The sequence below is a fragment of the Hemitrygon akajei genome, chromosome 19, assembly GCF_048418815.1.
Source record: "Hemitrygon akajei chromosome 19, sHemAka1.3, whole genome shotgun sequence".
NCBI classification, from domain to species: domain Eukaryota; kingdom Metazoa; phylum Chordata; class Chondrichthyes; order Myliobatiformes; family Dasyatidae; genus Hemitrygon; species Hemitrygon akajei.
Window position 1 is genome coordinate 29,189,513 of NC_133142.1, and position 24,457 is coordinate 29,213,969.

The 24,457-nt window shown below is 38.8% G+C and overlaps 1 protein-coding gene across 2 annotated transcripts in view; it reads right to left on the reverse strand.

Annotated features, from left to right (window-relative positions):
* The window catches only part of adamts9 (ADAM metallopeptidase with thrombospondin type 1 motif, 9), a 248,365-nt gene that overhangs the window by 76,982 nt on the left and 146,926 nt on the right, over positions 1–24,457 (reverse strand). For both annotated transcript variants that reach the window (XM_073072325.1, XM_073072324.1), the window contains exon 29: positions 9,455–9,622. In XM_073072325.1, the coding sequence (XP_072928426.1) occupies positions 9,455–9,622 (168 nt within the window). The remainder of the gene's footprint in view (positions 1–9,454; positions 9,623–24,457) is intronic.

Below are 24,457 nucleotides of genomic sequence, written 5' to 3' on the forward strand. Positions count from 1 at the left end.
ATTGGATCAAATAGTATGTTTTTGGCATGCAGTTCTCTTATATCTTTTGAAATACAGTTAATTTAACATTTAGGAGTGCATTCTTAACCTAATATGACTCAATTCGAAAGAAGTGGAATTTGTCATTGCCCAATTGTAAGTGTGATGATGGGAATAAAAACCAGAACTGGAAACCCCAACTCTTGTCCAAACTGGGCTTTCGACCTCATTAGTATCAAAGATTAGCAGATGAAGGAAGGAGACATCTATAGTGCCTTCTGCCTTGCTGGGAAGGGTTGATGTGAAGAAGAATATATGGTAGAACTGTGGTATATGGTAGAACTTTCTGGCTCTATAATAGTCTTTAAAAAATCATATTTATTTTTTGCTTCCTCTTTTCCTTTAAACCATTGCACTGTGAAAACAAAAAACCCAGATTAGATCTGATCTGACTCCTGCTCCAGTCTGTGATACCCACTCTCCCACAGGGCCTAAAACAGGCACTAGGCCCCACATTTACACTGATTAAAAACCTATTGCACAAATAAATCCTATTTTCATTCTTCATAATTCTCCAAATTTGCCCTTTGGACAAATGAGTTGCAAGAAGAGAATGATGATTTAGTCAAATATATTTTTAAAATTCTATGCATTAAAAATCATAAATTTTTAATGTAAGTTACATAGAAACAATGGAGGAATAGTGTCCAGTTTAATTTCAGTTTAAACATGGAAACTAGTAAGTATTTGATAGTTTCTTGTCTATTACAACTCACAAAACTTGTGGGGTCATAACCAGTTATCACATGGCATCACTTTATATCCAGGACAGCAAAACATAAAGAACACATACCCTAAATATGCTTCCACATTGATAGTTTTTGCATTGTGTGCATCAATACAAAATCAATGAATGAATGGTTGCACTGTAGAATAAAATTTGAAACATTTTCTAATGATATATTTTGCTTTTCTAGGTTTAGTATCACCAGGTATTACTAGAAGCAAGGTTACCTGGGTGGTAGGCATCTTTATGACTCATCTTTATGCACCTGATTCATGAATGAAAAGAGTTGGCCTCTGGTAGCATTTTATGATGAACAAAACAAAGCTCCTTAGGTAGGTGTTTATGACTGACAGAAAGAAAACTATAATTCAAACTAGAGAATTGTAATGTACTGCTCACAGCATTAAAAAGATGTGCTATAACAAACTCAGGGTAATTTATTGTGAAGGAATGCATTTATGAAACAGTTTGCATCTAAAATATCTCTTATATCCAATATCATATTTTGACCTTGCTTTCAAATGCATTTTCTTCAGCTCTCATGGCATGTATTATAACAATTTTTCTTTTCATTTATCACTACGAGTGTGAAATGACACTTAACATACATATGGATTGAAGAAGGAGCTCAACGTTTTAGCTTCAATTGATTGATGCTGCATACTTTTTGAGCAAGCTCCTGCTTAACTTTGAAAATATTTCTTAAATTTTGAATCTCAATATTCAGAAACTCTTCCGATTGAAAATAACTAAACCTGGGGAGTGCCTTAGCTTAATGACAAAGAATTTTTTCAAAGGCTTTGTGGTGATGTAACGGGATATAGAAGCAGAAAGTCTTGAGCTTGGAGACAGCAATTGGGAACAGACTCTCAACTGTAATGATGCAAGGAAGGTAAGTACAACTTACTTTGTGTGTGATTTCTGAATAATGATCATGTACAGACATTTTGTGATTTCTTAAATCCTCCATTGTCAAGCCATAGTGCCAGAAACTATGAATGAACTGTTAGAGGATATGAGTAAACCACAACTGGAAGCAGTTTTGTTTGGAGAAGGATCATTAGGTTGATTCTTGGGATGAAAGAGTTGATACATGCAGAATGATTGTGAACAATGGGCCTCTGATCAGGATGATTAGAAGAAAACTTGGTTATTAAACATCTAAACTTCCACAGGGATTGACAGGATGAGTAGTAAGAGGATACTTCTCTTTGCGGGGATATTCACGACAAGGAGGCACAGTTTCAGAATAGGTGTTGCCCTTTTAAGCCATAATTCTCTCAGCAGGTCACAAGTTTTCCGAATTCTTTGTTCAGAGAGTGGAGGAGGTGGAGTCACTGAATATATTAAAGATGGATTTAGGCAGGCATTTGAAACATAAGGAAGTCATGGGAATGAGGAGAGCGAGGAAGAGTAGTCTTAAGGACAGCATTGGGTCAAGCATAATCTCATTGTACATAGAGCAGGCTTGAAGGTCTAGTTTCTCAGCGTTATCTGCTCTTTATCCAAGAGAGAGTCACAATCATCCTATCCTACTGCAGCTCCTCTTATCCTACATCCTGTAAGGACGCCATTCCATTCTCCCAATTTCACTAACTGCTATGATGCCACCCACAGCCATGCTTCTGAGACAGATTTCACTTTCCTTAATGTTAGTTGTCTGTCTGTTGAGGCTCGCAACTACACCTGCTCTCCCTTTCATGGATTACTTCTCATTCTGTCTCCACCCATCCAGATCAATGACAGATTTCCCTTTATGTTCAACTTCCAATCAGACTCTGTGTTCAATGGATCAATCTTCATAATTTCCACCTTCTTTAACGTGGGGCTGTAAGATACATTTACTTCTGATTCTAAAGGACCACCCCTCCCATGACTCCATGGATCAATCTTCCACCTCTACCAACACCCCGTCCCCTTGTAGTTTAATTGTCATTCAATCATACCCATTTATACAGCAAAATGAAACAGCATTCCTCTGGGGTCAAAGTGCAAAACACAGTACATACGTCACACACAGCACATATAGTTATGATCCAACACACAGGACACAAAATTATAGAATTGTCTGAAGATTGATGGTGCATGGGATGCTGTCCTGGAGCCATGTTTCTGCAAGAACAAGTATAGAGCAGTTCCTCATCTCACACTCGTTCAGCAGATAAAGGCAAATCAACTTGACTCATGCTTGGTCAGCCACAAGCAATCTGGTTTGTCTTTCATGGAGTGAACTCTGGAGAGCAGCACTGACAGGAGGGGCTAGCTGCCAACCCAGCATGGATTCCAGGGGGCCTGCTGTGTTTCTTTTCTATCCCACACTACCTTTGGCACCTCCTCCCCTGGGTGGGTGTAACAAGTGGCGCACGGCATGAGGGCTTAGTCTGTGCAACAGTTGAAGGCATGCAGCTCCCCCACTGTTGGTCTCGCCAAGGAACCAATGAGATGAACTGACTGTATTTTATATTACCACTATCCACCAGGGTCCTGTGATCACAAAAAAATTCTTAAGATACACATTTGCACCATTTGTTAGACCCAGAGAGGCTGCTTTGAACAAACGTGTCACCATCTTAACAGAACTCCTTTTACATGTCACTCCCCCATTCAGCTATAGGATACACAACACCTTCTTCCCTTCCCTTGTCTAGGAACACAAATGCAACTTTCAAGTGTAGGGATAGCTTACTTCTACTTATTCCAATTTGGTGTACTGCATTCAATGTCATCTTCTACTTGTTCTGTTTCTCCATTCTACCAAGAGCTCTCAAATTATTCTAACAATGTCCAGAGTTAATGTTTTAGTTTCTGACTTGGTACATTACAGTTCTGAGGACTCAATGAATTCAAATGGTTCACTTAACTTTTCAAATGCATCAGAAATGGCCAGTGCTTATGTAAGGCCAACATTATACTGAGGATATCAAATCTAGAACGAGAATCCATAAGACCTAGGAGCAGAATTAGCCCATTTGACCTATCAACCCTGCTCCACCATTCCATCATGGTTGATTTATTATCCCTCTCAACCCCATTCTTCTACATTCTACCCATAACCTTTGGCACCCTGACTAATCAAGAACTTAACAACCTCAGCTTTAAATATACTGAATGACTTGGTCTCCACAGCCATAGAGCACTACAGCATAAAAACAGGCCCTTCAGTCTATTTAGTCTGTGCCAAACTATTATTCTGCCTGGTTCCATTGACCTGCACCTGCACCGTAGCCCTCCATAACCCTTTCATCCATGTACTTATTCAAACTTCTCTGAAATGCTGCAATTGAGTCTGCATCTGTCACCTGTGACAGCTCATTCTACACTTGCACCGACCTCTGAGTGAAGTATTCCCTCAGGTTCCTCTTAAATATTTCATTTTTTCACCCATAACCTATGACCCTAGTTCTAATCTACACAGCCTGTGAAAAATTCTCCTTCCATCTTCTTTATCTATAGACCTCATAATTTGGTAGCCCTCTTTCAAATCTTCCCTCAATCTCCTATACTCCAAGTAGTAAGGTTCTAACCTATTCACCTTTTCCCTATAACTCAGGTCTTCAAATCTTGGCAACATCCTTGTAATTTCTCTGTACTTTTTCTCTCTTATTGATAGCTTTCCTGTAGGTAGGTGACCAGAACTGTGCACAATAATCCAAATTTGCCCTCATTAATGTCTTTTACAAATTCAACATAACATTGGGCTAGACCCAGCATGGAAATTGCATTCCAGTGAAGGATATGGGTCAGGAGACAGAAGGAGAAACTCAGTTTTAGAAAAATTATTTTGCTTCAGTTTAATGTTTTAATATTTCACAATGGTTTAAATAATTTCAGTTTGCTTTTTATTAAAGATTGACAATATTTTAAAATAAGTTGTTATTTTAATTTAAAACATGACATTCTTTTAATAGCATTAAAAATACCTAATGCTCTTATGATTAGGAAGGTTAAGAGCAGGGTTCACCAGCTGTCAAGAGTTTACAGGATGGGTTAAAGAGAAGCCCAGCCACACTGAGACAATACTCTGGAGTCTATGATGTCATACATTTGTTGGGTAATGACAAAGCCCATCTACTGTTCCTTAACCTTCATTATAAATAATATTACAGAGTGAGAACGTCTGTAATAGAGGTCAAGAAGGTCATGATTACTCAAAATTGTGAATGATCAGCCATACCAAAACCATTAATGATAAGAACAGTGGAGGGGCTGGATAAGTTTCAATGTCCATATCTTTTAAGAGCTATCTGTGCTCAATAAAATTTGATCAGGACTGTAAAGAATACTCACAACTTGACTAAATGTTAAGCCAAAGCAGTTTTCAAGGCATCAGCATTATGTACAATTAAGTAGTTGGCTTGATTTTGCTTTTAAGGGGTAGTTTTGAATAGTGCTAGAAACCCCTTAGCAGCAATTCTCTTTAGTGGGATCTTCCTACTTTGCAACACCATTGCCCAGAAGAGGTTTAGAAGTGCCATGAGAACATCACCTCATCTAAGCACCAATTTGAATCATGCACAATTTTGGCTTGGATTTCAGTTTTGCTTTGATACGAGTTCAAGTTCAAGTTCAGCTTTAATTGTCATTCAACCGTACACATGAGTGCAGCCAAACAAAACAGTGTTCCTCTGGGGCAAGGCGCAAAACACAGAACCACAGTCACACACAGCACACATAAATAACCAGTCAGGATCCCTGTAATTGCTATTCAAGACCACTGTGGGAGAGCATTGTCATCACAAGATTGGCAGAGTTTCAAGGACATACTCACCTTGCTTCTCAGTACAATTGCCATCCATATCACCTTCTTTCCAAACACACTTAAAACACAAACTAAAGGTGGAAACAGTATTACTGAATAAAATAATTGATTTTTAGATTTCAAAGGTATCAAGTCCCTGATGTATCTGCCTCTACTCCAGCCCTGGCAGTCTATTCGAGGCACTTACCAGTCTCCGTGTAAAAAATCTACCACTGACATCCCTCTATACTTTCCTCCACTCATGTTAAAAGCATGTCCTCTACTGTTAGCCATTGCTGTCCTGCGAAAAAGGTGCTGGTTGTCCACTCTATCTATGCCCTCTATAAACTTAAAAACCTCTATTATATCACATCTCATGCTTCTTCGCTCTACAAAGAAAAGCCCCTGCTTGTTCAAACTTTCCTCATAAGACATAATATCTAATCCAGGCCACATACTGTTAATTGCCCCCACACCCTGTCTAATGCTTCTACATCCTTCCTATAATGAGGCAATCAGAACAGAACTCAATACTCTAAGTCTACCAAGAGTTTTATAGATCTGCAACATTAGTTTGTGGCTCTTGAACTCAATCCCTTGACTAGTGAAAGACAGAATACCCCACACCCTCTTAACCATACTATCAATGCACAGCAACCTAGTGGGATCTATGGATTTGGACCCCAAGATCCTTCTGTTCCTCCATACTGCTAAGAAATCTGCCATTAACCTTGTATTCTGTCTTCAATTTCAACATTTTTTCAGACTGAGCTCCATATGTCACTTTTCAGCTCAGCCCTGCTTCCTATCAATGTCCCGTCATAACCTATGGCAACCTTCTGCACTGTGCTAGGTTGCAGAAGGCTGTAAAGGAGGAAATGACAGTCATCCCATCAATAACCTTCCTAATATCTGAAGATGTTGAGGTAGTGCTTAACGAATGATAATCAGCAAATATTACATTCTTTTCAAAAAAAGAGGGATAAATCCAGTAACCTTAGGCTTAGACCAATTAATTTAACTCAGTGGTAGGAAAGTTCCAGAAATAATAATTAGGGACAGAATTAGCAGCCTTTTGGGCAAGTGTTGATTGATAAGAGAAAGTAGCAAATCATGTTTAACCAACTTGATTAACAGATACAAAATGCTGGAGGAACTTAGTAGGTCAGCAGCATCTATGGCGAAGAATAAGAATTTGACATTTCAGGCTGAGAACCTTCATGAGGACTGAAGAGTCTCAGCCTGAAACATTAACTCTTTATTCCTCCTCATAGATGCTGCCTGACCTTGTGAGGTCCTCCAGCTTCTTACATGTGTTACTCTGGATTTCCTGCATCTGCAGAATCTTTTGTGTTAACCAACTTAACATAAATTTTGTGTAAATTACTAAGAAGGTCTATAAAAAATTGTGTTTGATGTTGTATTTATATGAAGTACTACTTGAAAGTTTGTGAGCAAGATTGAATTCCATTGGACAAATAGGAGTTGTAGCAGCATGGTTTGAGGTTTGGAAAAAGTAATAGCAAAGTTTATTTTCAGACTGAAAACTGTGTGCAGTGGAGTCCCTCAGGGATCTGTACAAGAACTCTACTTCTCTCTCTATGTAATAATAAAACACATTTGAGTATGCTGTGCACATTTCTGCAGATGAAACAAAACTCTGAGGCAAAGAGAACTGTGAGGAGGAATAGACAAAGGAAGGGGCACAATACTAACAGGGATAAAAGAACGAGGATTTTGTGTTATACGTACATCGTTAGGTGAAGTAAGCAGGATAGACTAAGAGAGTGGTTATAAAAGTAACAGGATTCTGTTGATTGGAAGTGCAAGGCAGTTTTGGAGAACACTTATAAAATACTGGTTCCATTGCAATGAGTTTTGAGTGCCATCCTTTAAGAAAGAAAGGTTCAGAGAGGGTGCAGAAGAAAGTTATTAAAATGTTTCCAGAGATGAGAATGTTTGTTTATTTTTCTTGGATAGACTGGGAAGCTGGAATTGTTTTTCTTGGAATGGAAAAAGTCTTGAGGCAATCTAAAGAAAGTATCCAAATCATGAAAGTTACAAACAGAATTGATACAGTGAAACTGTGCTCATTGGCAGAATGGTCGATACTAAGAGGGCAAAGAGTGAAAACAACTGTTAAAAGTATTGGATAAAGCAGTTTACTCAGCAAGTAGCTGCCATGCATTGTAGCGGAAGTAGACTCAATTGTATCATTCAAACTAGACCTGGATAAGTATTTTGAAGGCAATGAATTTGCAGGGCTATAAGAAGAACCAAGTGGAAACAGCTAGCTTGATCTTAATTGGAACTATTGCAGACTCAACAAATTGAATGGTCGCCTTACAGACTGTAACCATTTTTTTTCGGATACGTGGCTACAGCGTTTACCTTGAGGAAGTTAGCTGTATCTGTGGGATGCAGTTCTGTGTCAGTCCAAGATGGGTGTTAATCTGCTTCACAGTTGCCACTTGTGGTGTGGTCACCATAGTCACACGTGTAGGCCTTCTTTCAATTTTGTGTGAAGGAACAACTTCAAAATAGTATAGTTTTTATTACCTGACTTTGGATCTAGGCACAACAGCAGCTATATTTCATTAGCAATTTGAAAGGACTCTCACAATGTGCTACAGACGTGCCATAGAGAGCATTGTGGTTGGTTGCATCAGCACCCCGTATGGAAGGCTCGCTGCACAGGATCAGAAAAAGCTGCAGTTAAGTTAAAAACTCAGCCAGCTCCATCATGGGCACTACCCTTCTCAGCATCCAGGACCCCTTCAAAAGGTGATACCTCAAAAAGGCAGCACCCATCATTAAGGGCCCCATCACCCAGGACTTGCCCTCTTCTCATTGCTATCATCAGCGAGGAAGTAGAGGAGTCTGAAGACACACACCCAATATTGTAGAAACAGCTTTTACCCTTCCACCATCAGATTTCTGAGTGGACAATGAACCCAAATACACTACTTCTCTATTTTTGCTCCCCTTTTACACTACTTATTTAATTTATATACCATATAATACATTATACAATAATACACACACACACACACACACACACACACACACACACCTCTAATTTATAGTCTTATTATGTATTACATACAATATATTTTGCGACATTTGCCAGTGATATTAAATCTGATTCTAATTCCTTTAGCTGGCTTACATAATGACGTTTGACTTACAGAATGGGCCAAACTGCTCTACTTTCTGTATTTTGTTAGATAATTTATGTGCTTTGAAGATGAGACATAATAGATCACAATAGATCTCCAGAATAGGAAGCATCTTCCCTGACTCTTAGCTCCTCTGACCTGCCGTGTTTCTTAAGTGATGGGCAAAAGCCCTTCACCTTACAAGGTCTATAAGGATCGCAGTATCCTGATGTAAGTAGTTCTGCTGGTTTCATGACAGTATACTGCTGGATCTGGAGAGGACTTGTCAATACACCAACTTTTTAATAAAATGCCAGTTCTCTATACCATTGCATACAAGAATAATGATAACAGCCTCATTTGAGACAAAAGATTATGAGCAGGAGACCCATTCTACAAATCTGAGCATATGATTTTGTCTTGTGCTCCAGACCAATACTGATGAAGTGCTGCATTGTCACAGGCTCTGGTTGTTCCTTCAGCTGACTGTTAAGTACCCTATAGAACTAATAATCAGGCATCCAGCCTAGACCTCAAATTAGCTATCTCCATGGGCAGCCAGGAAACCCTGAAGTCTGATCTCAAAACAGAACCACAGTCCTGGGTTAAGTGAGGCATGTAGTCTTGGTTGGTACTACGACAGTGGGAAAAATGCAAACAAAAATCTCCTTTACTCAAAAGCAGATATTTCAGCTTATGTTTTAACTTCCTTCACTGCTATGTAACATAGAATTTAAAGGGAAACCATAAAAAAAATAATTTCAATAATTTGTAGTAAGTCTTATAATTTACCTCTGACCATTCTCCTGTTTTCCATTTAGGACATCTACCTCCTCGACATCGTTTTTGTGATTTAGGCTTCTCCAGATGTTTACAATTTTCTTCCTCTATTTCCTTTCCTTCTTTATTCATGCAGTAAACAGTACGATATTTACTTCCTTTCCCACAGGAAATGGAGCACTGAAAATAAATTAGTTATAAAATTTAATTTCACTTGCTTAGTATTCCTTATAGTTTTACAGAGAATATCTTCTTTAGTCCTCTCTTAAGCATAATACATCAACTAGGAAAAAGGAGTGCAAATGCCACAATTGTAAAGGAACAGACAGATCAGCTTTTACTCTGTTCATTTTAATGGAAGCCATGTGCTTTTATAGCTGACTCCAGCGGTCAGAGCTCCTAAGGAATCTGATGTACCTTCGATTCTGAGCGGTTACTCAGATCATAAATAACAGACTGGTGTTTTTTCATGCCTCCCTTTCTAACCAATTATTTGACTACAAACACATGCAATTACTGTCTTCAAGAATAGTTAGCAGATACATTAAAATCAAAGCAATTTAATTCTTTCAAAGCATGAAAACTCTTGTGAACAGAGGTAATACTTGATGCATGAGAAATCTCTTTAAAGGAAATATGTCTGAAGAAAGTAGATGGGAAGGCTCAAACATTCAGAGCAGAGTAGGCAAAGAAATGACATTAAAACTCAACATGAAGTAAATCCTACACTACTGAAATTAATTTGTTACGGCATCCACTGAACAATCAAGACTCTGGAACACACACAAAATGCTGGAGGATCTTAGTAGGCCAGGCAGCATCTATGGAGAGGAATATACAGTAGATGTTTCAGGCTGAGACCCTTCATTAGGACTGGAAAGGAAGGGGTAAAACAGCCAGAATAAGGAGGTGTCAGGTTATATTCCTGGCAGGTGATATCTGCAGGCATATGCTTGGTGTGAAATAGTGGGCAAATCCCCAGGAATCTCATTGAATCTCATGCAGTGGATTGGTGACAGATAAAAAAGATTTGTCTTCTTTTATGTTGCCTAGAACTATAGAAAAACAAGCCTGAAATATGTTGAAACTTGCAGCTCACAACTTTATTAAATCTCCTGGGCTTTAAATTTGACAAGAATTTTGTTGAACTCAATTACTACAAATCGAATAATAAACACAGCTTGCTCAAATTTCATTTATTAATTTGGGTAATAATTTTTTCTCAGGCTGATTGCATTACATTTTCATATGGCTCACAAATAAAATAATTAATTATGTAAATGCACATAGATGCAGAGATGCTGAGAAAAAAATCATGTTAAAATAGAATGCGGAGCACAGTAGGATAGTTGTTAGCAATACACCAATACAGTGCCAGAAAACTGGGTTCAACTACGCTGGAGATTGTGTGGACACTTTGTGACTGTGAGGGTTTCCTCTTACATTCCAAAGATATATGGATTAGTAGGTTCATTGGTTAAATGGGTGCAAGTGGGCAGGAACGGCCTGTTATTGTGTTGTATCTCTAAAAAGAAATAAAAATAATGACATTGATAACAGTTGCAAAATCACACAATATCATTACAAATACTTAGATATTCTGAGGCAATACACAGAAGCAGTATTGCAAACATGATGCAATTCAACTTAAAATGCATTTAAAAGAATCTGCTTACAGACAGAAGAAATGTTCATTTTTCTGGAACCCAGGTGATATAAAATGCAGACATCATAACTAAATAGTAAGTTAATATTTTCAATAATAAGCAGAAAGAAATAAATTGCTTTCTCTTTCCAGTAAATGCCTACTCCCAAAAATTCAAAGGGACCATGAGATGAAGAAAGAAAATTTAATTAATGAGGATAACCTAAGCCAGTCAATGGATACCAGCAGGAATACTGGTTAGCTCCTTGGGGAACAAGGCAAAACTTAATTACAACCGACATCAGCATGCTAATCATCAAAAAGGATAGATTTTCCTGTACTTCCATTAAAGTGGATTGTGATATCTACTTTCATTAAAGAAAGGGAAATCACTCAAGTTTCTCACAGGCGATATAGTCTGAGTTTCTGATATTAATCAAGACAATTTACTTATATGTGTGGTTTGTGGAAAGCACCTAGGTTTATATGTAATTGTACATATCCATGCATGACAATAATTAAAATTAGTGTGTTGGCAGTGTGGACTTGCATCACATTCATCAATGCAATGAATGTAAGCGAAACACTGCCTCTAACTATCAAGCACAATGAACCAATGTAGATATGGTTAAATGAGGTTGGATGGATGGGAAGAAAAGACGGTATCCCATTGTTAGTCTTATTCTCCTTTTAGCTTGCAGATATCGCATACCTTGCCAAATAAAACGTTGTTTGATCTGCCAGCCTGACTCAGGAACAAATCAATAGGTAAGATCTGGGTAGCTCAACTGCTACCCTTTCAATAATCCCGTGAAGACCGCATCATAGGTACACTCAAAGCCTTGCTTGCAGCACCATCATTGACATGTAGGTACAGACAACACACAGAATATAAATTATCCATAATTTGGATATGATATGACATTTCATGTGCAAGCTAAGCAACAGGGCTCCCACTATTTGTTCCAACTTTATTTGGGCAGACAGAGCAACAAAAGCTGTAAAGTTCTTTCAATCATATTCAGTTCCAATTGCTTTAATAATGACTTGATCCTTCCAGTTTGCATTTGTTTGCAATCAAAAGACTTGTCTACTACAGTAGTAACCCAACAACTAAATAAAATGATCTTCAGATAAATTACATAAATATTGTTTAACTTTCAATGTAACATCTACCGTTGAAACTTTAAAAATTCCCGGAAGTAAGCTTTATTTAATAATATCATTGTCAAATGAGCGCACATTGCAAATGCTAATTAAATCACACTGTTGTCAATCTTCCGGGGATAACACAAGCAAACCAAAGCTCCATGCTAAAGAATGTTTGCCATAAAGGGAAAATATCTTAAGTCTCATTGGGAAAAGTGGATAAATGATAAGCCAGTTTAAACCTGCTTTAACAAAGGATAATCCTTAACATTTTTCAAGCCATAAAGTAGCTTAGCTATAACTAATTGTAAAAAAAACAATCAGCCACATATGATTCTTGCAAAACCTTAAATATACCAATTCAATTTAAAGATAGCTGGCTGGTGGTATAGTGGCATCAGCACTGGACTTCAGGGTGAACAGTCCCAGGTTCAAATCCAGCCGGCCTCTTGCACATTTTCCCATCTGTGCTGCGTCATGTGTCAAGCTAGCAACTCGGCCTCGCAAAATGCTGCCTGATGCATCACAAGGTGTGGCAAGAGAACAACAATATAAAGAGCATGCAGAAGATAAAAGTTGCAACCCAATAATCTTGTGCTGAACAAAATTTCTCTAGTTTGTAATGTTTTAAAGCAAATGCTGTGTGATAACGCTAAGGCTGTATAAATGAAAATAACACTGATGTTTTAAGTCACTAATAATATGGTGATGTCTCCATTATAACATTTATTGGCACAGAAAAGTAGATCCTTTTAGAGATTATAAAAATATGAAAATTCATATGTTTACTATATAATCATTATCTAACTAGCCACTGATTGCTCAAACATCTGAAGTCTGATTGATGTTTTATTTAGTGCAGAACAGTAATATTAAAAACATTTGATTGCAAAATTTATAATATCAACTCCATACTTTGAGCCTTTAATTACTAACATACTTGTTTCTTCATATCATTACACTACATCATGCATACTTATGATAAGATTGAATGTAAAAATGTTTCGCAGGCTGCCCTTGAAGAAAAAGTATCAGAAAATATTCTTTATAGGTAGCTTAGTGCACAGCCATATTACCATTACGATTGTACTTGATCTTGTCCTGTGCTAAGATTTTTTTCATATTTAACCTATAAACAAAAATGTAGGTGTCTCCTTTTGACTGAAGTTGCATTTCCGTATTTAAACCACCTGTAACGCGTAAGAGAAAATATTAGGTTTCAGAGGGAAAAAAATTATTTATTTGACGTACTGCTTGAATAACTTAACTCTGAGAGCCCTGCATAAAGTCCTTCCTCTCTACATTGATATGAATCTTGCTTTTATGTAAAAGAAACATTTCGCCAAGTTAACTTTGTAGTAGGAAATGCACGGTAATATCTGTTGGAAGATCTTTACTTTGACAATGATTGTTCAAAATGTTGACATTTCAGTGCAAGTCAAATCTACAGGAAATGATCTTTGAAACAATATGGTTATCAGATAACAAGTTAGACCTTGGGCTATTAGTGAAAATACAACAGAAAAAGTTGTACATTAATCTGGCTCTACTTCAATTATTTTACAACAGCTAACAAGATAACTCCAATCAAAACATAGGAAAAGATACCAATTATAATAAACATAAATCAAACATTATTTCATAATTTCCTCCAGATTTTTAAAATGTATATACAAAGGTATTTTCTGAAATCTATTTTGCAACATGTGGCGTGGCTAAGGTAAATATTTTAATGGCAGTAGACAACTAGGTTTGTTGTGGTGGGGAAGAGGAGGGTGAGGGTGTGGGGCATATTCAGGACACCCACCCCTTGGATTCCAAAGGCCAGTCTGATGCATTTTCTAGGCGAGCCTGGGGTTGCCTGCGCAACCTTTAGTGGCTCAATCCTGCTCAATACTTGCAGGTAGATCTACACTGATTATTGGACCTTCAAGTTCCGACAGCGAGAGCACTTGATATTCCTTATTTAGCTTTTTATAGAGTATACATGACCTTAGCGATGATTTTTAAAGGAGCCACAGACGGACCCCAAGAAACTGGTGAAGTAACTCTGTACTTTGAAAATGCCAGAAGGAGCAGGGCTGAAAAAGTATTCCAGCCTGCTGATAGGCTCAATGAAACCCAGTCTCACAATTACTGAATCTCCATGACATTTAAGTTAAAACTGCTGGCCATCATGACATGACCACGGCCTCCTTTCGATGGATTACCACAACTGTGAGGTTCCAGAGTTACCTACTTGGCAGCCACGGATTGCCAGCATCTCTCAAATAAGGTCTCGCCCGAGAAACTGTTCATGGTATTCACTAATGGATCTGAGAAGGGAAAGAACTGGATGTTCTGATACAAAAAAAGGGAGGTTTCACAAAGAGGAAGCTTTGAATACCATTAATGAGACTAAATATGATAAAGATCATGCACTGTTCATCAGCATGCAATTACATGCCATCTGAATGGATAAAAACCTTCTTACTTACATACTTAACATCCTGATTTTTTTTTAGAGGCCAACAGCTGAAATTCAATAACACCAGAGCATTGACCATCAGAAGCCCTGCCAGGGCAAGCATTAGCAGTTACTCAGCGTGAGGTAAGTAAACACAAGGCAAGGCACCACACGCTGGCAAGGAAGGTGTAGGAGTGATTGTTAGTTGGAGTTAACTGCTAATAGGGCAAAGATCCAAAAGGCTAGAGCCATGGATCTGTGGCGATCTGACAAATAAGATCCAAAACTGAAACAGTAATAAGAGACAGAGAGATACTATGAATTGCAGGTAGTATTTTGACGCAAAAGGATCTTCATGTAGAAGTCCAAGGATCTCTAGCAGTACAGGTACTTAGGGTGGTGAAGAAGGCAATTGGAAGAAGAAGTGAAGAAGGCTTGCTTTCACTGGCCAGAGTAATGAGTCATAGTATGGCTTTATAAAATATAGGTTAGGCTATTACTGAAATAAGGTTTTCAGTTTTGGTCATAATACTACAGGAAGGATGCAATTGTACTGGAGAGGGTGCAGATGAGATCATCAGGATTTTGCTTATGAAGGAATGTTTTAGTTATAAATAGAGACAATTACATGGAACAAAGCAGCTGAGAGGTAGACAAAAGTACGAAGGCAACTAGTTCCCAGAAGCAAAGATGTCATGATCAAAGGATGTAGGTTTAAGATGAGGATAGGTGATTTAGAGGGGATAATAACATAATTCTGAGGATTTTTTTTCATTCTTTAGATGAATGCAGAATGGTTTGCACTACACGAGAACATAGTGGAGGCAAGTACTGGAATAGAGTCATAGAACACGACAGCACAGAAACAAGCCCATCAGCCCATTTACTCTGTGCAAACTATTAATCTGTCCAGTTGCACTGAACTGCACCAGTACCATCCATACCCTTCTTATCCGTGTGTCTATCCAAATTTCTCTTAAATGTCGAAATCAAACCCACATCCACCAGCAGCTCCGTCCACACTCTCATCACCCTTTGAGTGAGGAAGTTCCCTCTCATGTCCCCTTAAGCTATGACCCAAACTCAGTAGAAAAAGCCTACCTGTGTTTACCCTATTTGTACCCTCATGATTTAGTATACCGCTATCAGATCTCCCCTCTTTCTCCTATGCTCTACTCTTACAACATTTAAGAGGAAGGTGGATAAAAATGTGAATTGCTAGGCCATAGGCCATAACTGGCAAATGGATCACTATAGATAGGTTCTTAATGATCAGCTGAAGGATTTGCTTCGGTGTTGTGGAACTCTATGATTCTTACTGAATTCTTATAATTAAGCTGCTTCTAAAGAGCATTAGGGGTTGTAATCCAAGAATCAATGTTCAATGGAAGGACTATTAGGACTTTTTGTATTGGAATTATGTGGCGGGAATAGTGTTGGACAACTAAACGTAGGAGGGTGTGGAATGGCAGATGCAAAGACCACACAATATTCTGGCTTTAGTGATGAAGAACTAACCTGAACTAGCCAAACCCAGCAACGAAGGACATTATATCTACTGATATTGGTTGGGTTTAGCATGATCCTCCCCTTTTAAATGTAACCTGTAATATTTATTTGGGAACTTCAATATTTTATGATTCTCAAACAAATACCTATTCTTCGGTCAATTCTAAGATAAAATGATAATGTCTTCCATTTATAGGAAATACCTCTGTCACTTATCCTTTGCCGAGAGCATTCATTACATGCTGGTGGAGAGCAGCTACATATTAAATGAGAATTAAATGTGATATTGCAACAGTTCTCCCAGTGGGTGAATGAATTTCAGTTTTTATAATTATTTTGAACTTATTAGGAAAAAATGGGAGGCAAAAGGTAATTTTACACTCGAAGGGAATCCTGCTAGCTTACTCTGGGCAGCACACAAGAGTTTAAAGTTAATTACCACACATGATGGAAGGCAGCTTTAATGCACACCCAACAGATCTATATCTCCCCATTAATGTTGGTTTAAATGAATTTAAGATTGTCTGAATGCCAACTGTTATCTTTCTTCAACAGCTAGATATAAAATCTTGCCACACACAGAATCCCTCTAATCAGTTTGCTACTCCTCCCGCAGACCTGAAATGACCCCAAGGAAAATTATGAATAAGAGACTCTCTGACTGAAGTGATAGTCTATTATCTACGTAATGTATCTTCTAACAGCCTTCAACACAGATAACCACATCTTGTTCATTTGCCACTCTCCTGCGCAGTGCAGCTCTGAGAATCTTAACTAGTATTCTTTCACAATTATTACAGACAGCTCCACACCAGCCACAGCTTCCCTTCACATCCCACCATGGGGATTTTTCCAAGTACTTCTCCATTGGCCCTCTTCTCTTCCTTACCCACAGCATGCCCTTGGGCAACATCATCTACTGAAACGGCCTAGTTCCTGTATACTTCCTGAAGACACTCAGCATTATCTCTCTTTCAGTTTTCTTGGCATTCCCTCTCCATTTGTGGTGCTAATCATCCAACCAGCCACGATTTACAGATGTTACAGTAATTAGATTAGATGAACTGATCCCTTGCACTGAACCTGTCTTTGACTTTGTCTGAAGAAGACAGCTCGAACTCTTGTTTCTGTTCATTTTCTACCGAGCCACGTTCCTAACCCCATATCATCTGCGTCCTATTTCTGACTTTACACCCTATAATGAAACCCAATTCTGAATGCTTGTGCCCAAATCCCATCCTCCGCGAGATCACGGTCAACCAAAATCTCAGTCTTTACCAACTTACATTGGTTCCTAGATCCAAAGGACCTCAGGTAAAATGCACATTATTGCATTTAAATTCCTTTATGACTAGAAAGTTATTTGATCTACAGCTTTCTCCGGATGTCAAAATCCGACCCACCCAGTCTTTCCATTTTTATGATCTGCTTTACATTTGACATATCTGACTATCTCCTTCTGTTATAGAAAGTTTTCAAGTTCTTTTAAAGCATTTCCACACAATACAAAGAGTATTTTCCTTGATTAAAATGGAAATTACACACAGAGCTGCATTGTCTTATGCAGCTAATTTGGCACCCCAGACTTAGTGCAAGGTAAACATATTTTAAGATTAAAAGCTCTCAATCCACTCAAGATGCAAATAGACTTTTGGGAAACAAGAATTTACAACTTCTGGAAGAGAGAAAACCGAAAAAAAATCAGTCTACAAATCCACTTTCCTCAACAGCACAACAGGAAGGTGAGTATCATCATAATTTCCAGTAATATTGTCCAAGAAAAATACTTCAGAATTTAGGTAAGTTGTTAATTTTAACTTTTCATTGGATTAAGGTTACCAGTTCCCAAGCAGAACTATTATTTCACGTTTTAATTTCTACTGTACTGCATTATATTTACTTTTTGATAAATCGGAGAATGTAATTACCAATATTTTCTCGATTACTAGAAAAGTTAGCTAAGTTTCGTAACTAGTACAGGTATAATCTCTGTTTGGCCATTCAGCAGTGTTACAAAACATTATCTGGGCCATTCCTACCCCATATCTTTGCTATGTTGCAATAAAATTTTGTGAGTGAGTTCAATATTATATTTTAGATCATATGATTGTAAATGTTAAAGCTTACAACTGGATTCACATTAGTGATTTAGCAAGCAGGATACGATATTAAGAATAATTATAGTTTAAGGAAGACTAAACAAATTACAGAATGATAAAAGAGAGCAAGCTGTAAAAATAGGACACTTTAGAAGTCTGCTGTTTATTTGTGTGGTCTGCATGTGTTACACAGTACACCAGTTGTAAGATCAGAGCTATAACTGTAATTTGGAATTTTAACTCATTATTTGATGCTCGTTCAAACAGCATCAAATGTTAGGAAGCTAGGATTGAGCTGCTTCCTTCTTGAATTCTGAAGGTGTCAACTTTTAAGACTTCTGATCAAGTTATGCCTTCTACTGAGTTTCATGCTTGGATTCCTCCCTGATAGTCTCACTCTTCTCAGAGACCATTTGGAGTAATGCAAACGAATGAATTAGGAGCCATTTGACCGTTTGAGTAGACTACACCATTTAGTACGATCACCACTGATCTAATAGTAAACTCAACTTCACAACCTCATTTCCAATGCCTTTGAGTGGAAAATCCTACAAAAGTGAGTGGATTTGGTCCAATACATCATGAATAAAGCCCACCCAACTATTGAGCACATCTACATGAAACAGTGCCATAGAAGAGCAGCAACCATCGTCCGTCACCACCCAGGCCTTCCTCTTTTCTCGCTGCTGCCATTAGGTAGAAGGTACAAGTGCCTCAGGACTTGCACTACCAGTTTCAAGAACAGTTATTACCCCTCATTTCTGGTGTTCCCACAGCCAATGATCTCACTTTAAGGACTCTTTATCTTGTTATCTGATGTTCTCGTTATTTATTGCTATTTATTCATATTTGTATTTGCACAGTTTGTTGTTCACTGATCCTGTTTGCTGTTGCTGTTCTATAGAGGTGCTGAGTATGCCTGCGGGAAAAGGAATCTCAGGGTTGTATGTGGTAACATGTACGTACTCCGATAATAAATTTTACTTGAACTTTGAGGTATCAGTTCAGTAAATGGGCATTGCATTTTAGTGCAGCAGTCTTGCACCAGTGACCGGTGACCTGGGTTCAATTCCGACCTCCAGTGCCATCTGTGTGGGGTTTACATCTCCTCCCTGTGATTACGTGGGTTTCCACCAAGTGCTCAATTTTCTTCCCTCATTGTGAGGTTAATGTATTGGAACAAGAATCAGGGGGTACAAATGGATATACAAGGGAGAGAATACTTCAGAGCCAAATAAGAATGGGAAAGCTGACATAACTTGATGGGCTGAATGTCTCCACGTTATTAGGAAATATAAGAAGTCTCCTCTGAACTTTTCACGCCTTTATATTCTTCCTTAAATTAGGAAACCAAAAGTGTTCATCGTAATCTAAATCTGGTCTCACCAGTGCCCTTTACCATCAAAGCAAAAGTCTCTGCTTTAATATCCAATTCCCCCTTACAATAAACAACAAAATTCAGCTGGCTTTCCTACATAATAGCCTTTGGTGAGTCATACTAAGGACACCCAGATACCTCTGCATCTCAAAGCTCTGCAATCTCTTGTCAATTAGATAATAGTTTTCCAGATGAAATGGAGTATTTATTTTCCCACGTTATACTCCATAAGCCATATGCTTTACATGCTTGCCTAACTCACATGATCACAATATCATCCCTCTTATACCTCCTTGTGTCCTTTATGCAAATTACTAATTTACACTGACATCAGCAAATTTAGCAACAGTATCTTCATAGCTTTGATCTAGTAGCTTCTCATTAAATCAGTGCCTTGTACTGGTCCCTGTGACACATGACTTGTACCAACTTCCCAAAAGTAAAATGGCAATTTGTTGTTACTCCCTGCTTCCTGTTAGACAGCATTCACCTATCAGTTCCAACACATCACTTCCTACAACAGTATTACTTGATAGAGCATTGTATTAAAGATCTTCTGGAAAACAAAGTCAAGCAAATTCAGCAGTCCCTTCTATCTGAATCAGAATCAGGTTTAATATCACCTGCGTGTGTCCTGAAATTTGTTAACTTAGCAGCAGCAGTTCAATACAATAGATAACATAGAAGAAAAAAACAAAATAAAATAATATGAAATAAGTAAATCAATTGTAGTATATGTATATTGAATAGATTATAAATCATGCAAAGAACAGAAATAATATACACTAAAAAAGTGAGGTAGTGTCCATAGATTCAATGTCCATTTAGGAATCAGATGGCAGAGGGGAAGAAGCTCTTCCTGAATTGTTCAGTGTGTGCCTTCAGGCTTTTGTACCTCCTACCTAACAATAACGATGAAAAAAGGGCTTGCCCTGGGTGCTAGAGGTCCTTAATAATGGACGCTGCCTTTCTGAGTCACCGCTCCTTGAAGATGTCCTGGGTACTTTGCAGGCTAGTACCCAAGATGGAGTGGATTAAATTTACAACCTTTGCAGCTTCTTCCGATCCTGTGCAGTAGTACCCTTCCCCCCCTCCCCCCATCCCATACCAGACAGTGATGCAACCTGTGAATGCTCACCACGGTACATCTGTAGAAGTTTTTAAGTGTTTTTGTTGACATACCAAATCTCTTCAGACTCCTAATGAAGTATTGTTGCTGTCTTGCTTCTTTATAGCTGCATTGATATGTTGGGACCAGGTTAGGTCCTCAGAGATCTTGACACCGAGGAACTTGAAACTGCTCACTCTCTCCATTTCTGATCCCTCGATGAGGACTGGTGTGTGTTCCTTCATCTTACCTTTCCTGAAATCCACAATCAGCTCTTTCGTTTTACTGATGTTGAGTGCCAGGTTGTTGCTGTGACACCACTCCACTAGTCGGCATATCTTGTTCCTGTATGCCCTCTCGTCACCAACTGAGATTCTACCAATAATGGCTGTATCATCAGCAAATTTATAGATGGTATTTGAGCTATGCCTAGCCACACAGTCATGTGTATATAGAGTAGAGCAGTGGGCTAAGCACACACCCGAGGTGCACCAGTCAGCGGGGAGGATATGTTATCACCAATCCGCACAGATTGTGGTCTCCTGGATAGGAAGTCGAGGATCCAGTTACAGGGAGAGGTACAGAGGCCCAGGTTCTACAACTTTTCAATCAGGATTATGGGAATGATGGTATTAAACGCTGAGCTACAGTTGATGAACAGTATCCTGAGAATAGGTGTTTGTGTTGTCCAGATGGTCGAAAGCCATGTGAAGAGCCATTAAGATTGCATCTGCCATTAACCTATTGTGGCAATAGGCAAATTGCAATAGGTCCAGGTGTTTGCTGAGGTGGGAGTTCAGTCTAACCAACCTCTCAAAACATTTCACTACTGTACATATTAGTGCTACTGGGTGATAGGTGGGTGTTTCTTCTTTTAAAAAAAGGTTGGCCAAACAATCTTTATCTTTCACATAATTACGTTAACTTTACCTCATGAAAAAAGCTGAGAACGTTTATGGTCAAAATGTAATCAGCAGTATGATCATAGAACCATAGAACACTACAGCACAATACAGGCCCTTCAGCCCTCCATGTTGTGCCGACCCATACAGTCCTTAAAAAAAGTACTAAACCCACACTACCCCATAACCCTCCATTTTTCTTTTATCCATGTGCCTGTCTAAGAGGCTCATAAATACCCCTAATGTTTTAGCCTCCACCACCATCCCTGGCAAGACATTCCAGGCACTCACAACTCTCTGTGTAAAAAATCTTACCCCTGATGTCTTCCCTAAACTTCCCTCCCTTAATTTTGTACATATGCCCTCTGGTGTTTGCTATTGGTGCCCTGGGAAATGTGTACTGACTATCCACCCTATCTATGCTTCTCATAATCTTGTAGACCTCTATCAAGTCCCCTCTTATTCTTCTACGCTCCAAAGAGAAAAGTCCCAGCTCTGCTAACCTTGCTTCATATGACTTGTTCTCCAAACCAGGCAACATCCTGGTAAATCTCCTCTGCACCCTCTCCATAGCTTCCACATCCTTCCTATAATGAGGTGATCAGAATTGAACACAAGACTCTAAGTGCGGTCTCACCAGAGATTTGTAGACGTTTCCTCTGAAATTAGATCACGAAAATGTGCAATCAATCCTGCCTTAACTTTTTAAATAAAGATTAGTTTTATTTGTCACATGTACATTGAAATACTGAAAGTGAAATGTGTCGTTTGCAGCAAAGATTGTGCTGAACAACACCCATGTATCACCACACTTCTGGACCAACATGGTAAGTCCACAACTCACTAACCTTAACCAAATGTCTTTGGAATGTAGGAGAGATCTGGAGCACTCGGAGGAAACCAACATGGTCACAGGGAGAATGTACAAACTCTTTACAGAATGTGGCGGGAATTGAACCCCGATCAGTGATCGCTGACCACGCCACTGTGCCGCTCCGTGTTTTATATGTACTCAAGCAAACATCAAGGGAACTAAATTTGAACAGAACTTGTAAAGAGTTTTCAAAAAAAAAGTTGTTGATCTGAAATGTTAATTGTTTCTTTCACCACAGATGCTGTTTAATCTTTTGTGTATATCTAGCATTTTCTGTTTTTTCCCCCCAATTCACATTAAGTACAGTATTTTGCTTTCGAACCACAAACAATTTAATCAATGCATATACAGAAAGTGGGAGCCTGCATCCATACAATATTGAAGGAAAACTGATTCTGTCTGGGGGCTGCAGCACTTTGAGATCCAATTGTATTTTTTATTCGTTTGGTTTGCTAGTATTATGATAGATGTAGTGAGTCAAAAGCCCAGATGGCTCGGATTCAGACAATTGTTAATCTGGTTTCATTAGCTGTAGTCAGAAAACTCACTTATAAGCCATCTATTTTTTTAATAAAGAATATTTTTAAATAAAAAAAACAACTCAATCTGTTCCCATTTAAAATGGCCTTTTTTTCAGGCATTTCTTGATTTTAATTTCAATTAACTGCTTGGTTTCACTGACAGGATGTTCTTACAACTTCAGTCTTTGGTTTCTACTGGTCATTTGGGAAAGCCAAGAAACTCTGAGATCATCACAGGATCGGCAGATATTTTGCTGGCACTTGGAAACTCCTGCTGGAAAATTCCTTCAACACCACATGTTCAAAGAATATAACAAAAGTGATGAGCTGCCATATAATCAGGCAAGCCTTGTTACACTCTCTGCTGTCCTCAAGCAGACCCTGCCTTGTGCAGTTGCATCCTGGACTTCCTGTCAGATCACCAGCAGGTTGTAAGAGTGGGCTCCCTCACCACCAACCCTCTGACTCTCAATACAGGAGCCCCTCAGGGCTGCGTACTGAGTCCCCTCCTTTACTCCCTGTGTACCCATGACTGTGTCACCACCCGCAGTTCCAATCTGCTAATTAAGTTTGCGAACAACATTACATTGATTGGCCTTATCTCAAACAATAACGAGGTGGCCTACAGGGAAGAAGTCATCTTTCTGACACAGTGGTGCAAGAAAACCATCTCTCCCTCAATGTCGCAAAAACAAAGGAGCTGGTTATGGATTACAGGAGGATTGGAGACGGGCTAGCCCCTATTGACATCAATTGATCTGGAGCTGAGAGGATAAACAGCTTCAAGTTCGTTGGCATGCACATCACTGAGGATCTCACGTGGTCTGTACACACCAGCTGTGTGGTGGAAAAGGCACAACAGCACCTCTTTCACCTCAGACGGTTGAGTAAGTTTGCTATGGGTCCCCCAATCCTAAGAACTTTCTACAGGGACACAGTTGAGAGCATCCTGACTGGCTGCATCACTGCCTGGAATGGGAACTGTACTTCCCTTAATCACAGGATTCTGTAGAGAGTGGTGCGGACAGCCCAGCGCATCTGTAGTTGTGAACTTGCCATGATTCAGGACATTTACAAGGACAGATGTGTAAAAAGGGCCCATAGGATCATTGGGGATCTGAGTCATTCCAAACACAATCTATTCCAGTTGCTACCATCCGGGAAGTGGTACCGCAGGATAAAATCCAGGACCAACAGGCTCCAGGAAAACTTCTTCCACTAGGCCATCAGACTGATGAACTCACACTGACTTGAGTGTACTCTGTATTACATTGACTGTTCTATTCATTATAAATTACTATGATTGCACATTGCACATTTATGTGGCCACGTAACGTAAAGATCTTTACTCCTCATGTATGTGAAGGATGTAAGAAATAAAGTC